The sequence below is a fragment of the Sinocyclocheilus rhinocerous genome, unplaced genomic scaffold (genome assembly GCF_001515625.1).
Source record: "Sinocyclocheilus rhinocerous isolate Xijiao unplaced genomic scaffold, SAMN03320098_v1.1 scaffold1590, whole genome shotgun sequence".
In the NCBI taxonomy this organism is placed as follows: Eukaryota; Metazoa; Chordata; class Actinopteri; order Cypriniformes; family Cyprinidae; genus Sinocyclocheilus; species Sinocyclocheilus rhinocerous.
The window spans coordinates 291,761-297,453 of NW_015651328.1; the positions used below are offsets into that span (position 1 = coordinate 291,761).

Genomic DNA, 5,693 nt, shown 5'->3' on the forward strand with positions numbered 1-5,693 from the left:
CACTTTAAGTTAATCTTTAAAAACACAAATAATTTAATTAAACACTGTTACACTGCTAAATGTAATATTTAGCAAATGTTAAAACTAATATCCATTTTTATACTGTACGTTATAATTTTGTGCTGCCTGAATTCACATAATGGTTGATTTATTTTTAATCTATTTAGTCAATTTATATAATTTTTTTATCAAACTTTAAAACCTTTATAAGCTATATTGTAAAAATGATTATTGACCATGTTTTTTATATAATACGAAAAACTGGTTGATCTTGCTAATCGACTAGTCAGTTGTGACCCATGTCTAATGTAAAGCGAGTTTGCCTTAACTGATGAATGCGGTTTAGCGTCTTTAAACACCCAAGCTCAGTATTGGATGTTCAGCATACTGAGCTATACTTGAACACATGTGAGTAATACAGACACACCGCCAGGCCGTTTAATTAAATGGCTTCAATTTGAGCTAACCGCTTAAATTCATTTCCGGCTTCCAAGAACAAGCTGTGAGAGTGGCGGAAACATAATTCAGCCTCTCATTTAGTGCTAAAGTGCTAGCATCAAATACATGTGCACACACACACACACACCGGATGGTGGAAAGTACAGTTGGCTCTCAAGGGGAAATGTACAGAAGACGTCCCAGGATGCTGAACATCTGTTTAGCGTGCTGGACTCTTAGGCAGGTTACACACCACACTGCCGCAGCCATCTCTAGAGAATCCTGCTTTACCACATGACTGAGTTTCAGCTTGAGAATAAAATATCGACTATGAGAAGAAACCAAGGTTTGTACTGTAACATACTGTATATAGATTGAGCATCTCTTCAGTGCTTCTACTGAAAAAAGAAAAGGCGTTTGAAGCATAATTAAATAATTAATTCGCCTGAACATCATGTAATTCCAGTCCTTAACAATATAAATGAGCTGATATTGGAAATTTCAAATTTCTCCTATTTCTCTTATTTTTGTATTTATATAACCTAATTATCTATTTTTGGTGTTGTATATCAGGGGTGCCCAATCCTGTTCCTGGAGACCTTCTTGCAAAGTTCAGCTCCAAACCCGATTAAACACAACTGAACCAATTAACTGAGATCTTCATAATTACTTGATAATTACAGAAAGGTGTATTGGAGCAAGACTGGAACTGAACCAAATAAATCATGTTCATTTAAACTTTCTATAATCCTGAAAAAAAATATTATGGTTTCCAACAAAACAGTAAACAACTGCATATTGGAATGATTTTTGAAGGATCATGTGACACTGAAGACTGGAGTAATGGTTGCTGAAAATTCAGCTTTGCCATCACAGGAATAAATTACTTTGTAAATTAGATTAAAATCGAAAAACATTTTTTTAAACTGCAAAAATGTTTCACAATATTACTGTTTTAACTGTATTTTTGATTAAATAAATGCATCATTGGTGAGCAAAAGAGACTTTGGAACAGTTGTGTACAGTATATTGGTGTTACCCTACCTGTATGTTTTTTTTTTTATGACTTCAGTGAGTTACATGTTGGTCTTTTCCTCATACAGTGCTTAGCATTCAAGTCATATGGACTACTTTGATGGTGCTTTCATGTATATTTTGTGTTCATTTTAATGCTTTTAAAGCTTTAAAGCTCCAGTCCCCATTCCCCAGTTTTCTGAATTGTTCCTGTTGTGTTACACATAATGTAAGAAAGACAGTCATACGAGTTTGGAAAAACATGTGGTTCCATAAATGATAAAAAAAAAAACACTACTATTCCTTTAAATCTTGAAAGGCCACAGTACTGTATGATGCCTCCGTTTACTCTGAAGCATGGTCAAGATGAAGACTAATGAAGGGTGGGCTGTTTCCTTCTCAACATGTGGATGTTATTGGATGCAGGCTGGACTCTCTGTGAAATGTGGCTGGAAGGAGCTGGGTGGTGGTTAATAGAGATGTTATTGTGAGAAAATTGAGAAACGTTATTGAGAAATGTGCTGAAATGCCTTGAATCAAAGACATAAGAGCTCATAGGGTTCTTCAACCCAGAATTTGTGTCTGATATTAAGATAAAGGACGTGCTTGTTTTATCTCTATCATACTGAACCACTCTCTTCGCCCTTTGCCGAGACAGTGGCGTAGACCTGCATAGAGAGGCAGAGTGAAGGGAGGCGTAGGAGTGAGATACAAAAAGCAAGCAGAAACAACCCCCCGCCTTTCCTGACACCACTATTGTCTTTTCCGTGACAGAGTAAATTAGTGTGATCGTCTGCGTGCGCGTCTGAGCTATCATAAGCATATTAACACAGGCCCTGTGGGAAGTGCTGGTAATCAGGTCTGTTTGACAGAGCCAACAGGGGGAAGTCTCTAGAGTATCCATCCATCCCATGCGCTCCAATGTATATGATGCAGCTCTCTTTGCTAATGAATGCCTGTCTTCCTTTCTTATGCTGTACTGTATGTTTTTCTTTCTCACAGTTTATTTTGTCTCTTTGTTTTCTTGTTCTCACAAAGTCTTATACTCTTTAGCTTCTATATTTAGCTTCTTAGTGTGTATCCTCAAAAATTTTAACTGTTCTAGTAGAAATTGGTCGACTATATATGTTACTTATTATAACTACACAAACAAAAAACAAACAAATAAATTGTATTTAATATATTAAATACAATTTAATAATTATTTTATTAATTAAAATAATGTATATTTTATATAATATATTATATAAAGTTTTATATAATATAAAATAAATACATTTATTACATCTATACATCTATAAATTTATTTATTTAAATTTTTATTTATAATTATTATAAAATTAATTGTATAATTATTATTTAATAAAAACACTTTAAGTTCTTATATGAATAAATGTAAATATGTAATTATCGATTGTTTAAATTATTTTTAGAAGTGGTGGTTTAATTAGCATGCTGTGCTTTAGCTGTTATAAAGTTGTCTTTAAATTCATCTCTTGTAATGCACCATTGCTACAGTCATACGATGTTTGTGTTGTGTTTCACAATGTTTTTGGAGTGCCTTTCTATGAGCTTTGCATTTTTAAGAGGCTGTGTCAAGTTAAAGTTCGTTTAGAGAGTCGAATTCTGTCTTTTGAAAATATTTATTACACATCCATATAGTAAACGCAGTACATTTAGTTTAAACCTTTCTTTGTTTAGAATCTATTTTTGAAGCATTCAGTTTTAAATGCAGGTCAAATGTTTTGTGTCCTACATTATTCAAATGCATTTGTATCTTTATAGTATCTGCATTTAAAATCCCATCCGCACTGACCTGTGAACTACTTTTCGCAGCAAAATAATGGAAACGTAAACACACAGTCTGTGGGGTGCTTCATTCTTTACCTCTTGACTAAGATGAATTTAGCATTGGGTTTTAGGAACAGGTATAAATCATGATCCCCCCACCCCCCCAAACAATTTTTTTTTTTTTTAGTTCATGTTGAGGATGTGCTTCATGATTGTGAATTATTCTAAGCATCCATAAATGCTCATGGTAATTTAGAAAGAGCCTCAGAGAATCCACTTGTTTTCTAGTGTTTTCTTCCTTCCGTTCTTCCTGCTACATCTTATGAAAATCCTCTTTTCCTGCATATGCCTGTGGAATTTATTAGCAACCCACGCAGCTCATCTTTTCACACACTCAGAGCAAAAGGTCAAGTCGACCAATCTGCTCCAGAGAAGAGAGTGCCACATGCTGAATGAGTGTACTGGGCACTCTATACATTAGATACAAACACATTCAGCATTAAAAGAGCAAACATTTAAGAGAGACAGAGAGAGAGAGAGAGAGATTGGTCTCCATGCGTAATTGTAGACATATTTTCAGAAAATTACTGTACAGGAGAGATTGTATGGAAGCCCTTATATGGAGATGGTTTGGATATGTTGTATGCTAATTACTTTGGACACGCCCTCCTTCATTTATATTTAATGTTGATTCATTAACATTAGTTTGAACAAGTGTGTTTTTTTTTTACTCTCTCTCTCCTCTTTCTCTGTGCAAACTTTCTCTGTGCACAAATTAAATGAGACACACCTAACTTTTGTATGAAAGCCTGTTAACACCATGGTTAAAAAATAAAAGAAGGTAATTGTGACTTTTTATGCCATAATTTAGACATAAACCCATAATTGCAAGATATAAACTCAGAATTCTGACTTTTTTTCTTGCGATTTACATTTCCAAAATCATTTTTCTTTCTGATTTTTTTTTTCTTAAAAATCTGAGTTTACATCTCGCAATTCAGTTTTTTTCCCACCACAAAGTAAAAAATAAAATAGTAATTGTAACTTTCTCACAATTTTGACTCAATTCTGAGTTTATTTCTCACAATTTAGACTTTTATTCTTATTCTTACATGTTGCCAGTTTACATCACACAATTGTGAGTTGCAATTCTGAGTTTATATCTTCCAATTCTGCGTTTATATCTCAATTCTGAATTGCAATAAATAATTCTGAATTTTGATTTCTAAGATTTAAACTCAAAATTGCAAGAATAAATTCTCAATTGCGAGATAGCCACAACAGTTTTTTTTTTTTAATCTTGTGACAGAAATAATTTTCATACTTTTGAGTTTGTTCTTTCCAATTAAATAAATAAATAAAAACATATGAATATTTCAGTATTGAGTGCAGCTAACTGGAATTAACCAGAAACACTCCTATATGTTTAGGTTGAGGTGTCAAAAAGAGTTAACCCCTGGGATTAACTTGGTTTGTTCTGGCACTCATGACACACACCGAATGTGCTCATTTAAAGACTTCAGCAATGTAGACAGGGAATTAGCCATTTTCCACTAAACTTCACTTTTTGGGGGCAGGTAGCCTCCTCTGAGCGAGGAGGAGTTGAAATATATGCTCTCATGAGTGTGTGTTCACATTATGAGGGATTTTCATGTGCCCTGAAGACTAGGCCAGATATAATAAACACTTTGGTGACAGGTCTCTGTTGGCTTATGTAGGTTTACTCAGGAGATACTACAAGATGAGGTTTGTAGCAGCACATTTAAAATGTTCCTCACACAAGAATGGAAAGATTTACATTTAATTTCAGGATAAGACAAAGCTCAGTGGAGAGATTGTGTAAATGTAAAACAGCGCTAATAGTATGTGTGGGCTTTCGCATTTGTGATTGTACAACCTTATGCGTCATTTCCATACTAATAAATGATGGATTAAAAAATATATATATTATTATTAAATATATTAATACATATAAATTATTAGTTATTAGTGTACTGTATCATGTTACTGTTGCTACCACTTCTTGAAAGCATATTAACCATAACCTCTAGATACATGGCCTCTGTTATCCTATTTCTTTAAAATATGATATGTTTTGTCATATGTCTGTCCAGAACCTGATGATGATGAGAAGAAGGTGAAGACACAAAGACCGCGATCAGCTGACCAGCCGAGTGTGTTCCAGGCCCAAACAGGTGAGTCCCATCTCCTTTCATTATTTAGTTGAATTGCATTTCAGAACCATGGACAGCGTTTTGATGTTTTTTTTTTTTTTAAGAGAAAAATAAGTCTGAAAATACACTGAACAAAATTATAAATGCAACACTTTTGTTTTTGCCCCCATTTTTCATGAGCTGAACTCAAAGATCTAAGACTTTTTCTATGTACACAAAAGGCCTATTTCTCTCAAATATTGTTCACAAATCTGTCTAAATCTGTGTTAGTGAGCA

At 33.8% G+C, this 5,693-nt stretch overlaps 1 protein-coding gene across 1 annotated transcript in view; it reads left to right on the forward strand.

Moving 5' to 3' along the window:
- LOC107712759 (adhesion G protein-coupled receptor B2-like) overlaps positions 1-5,693 on the forward strand; it is a 219,957-nt gene that overhangs the window by 180,857 nt on the left and 33,407 nt on the right. The window contains exon 3 of the mRNA XM_016518097.1: positions 5,358-5,438. Coding sequence (XP_016373583.1) covers positions 5,358-5,438 — 81 coding nt within the window. The remainder of the gene's footprint in view (positions 1-5,357; positions 5,439-5,693) is intronic.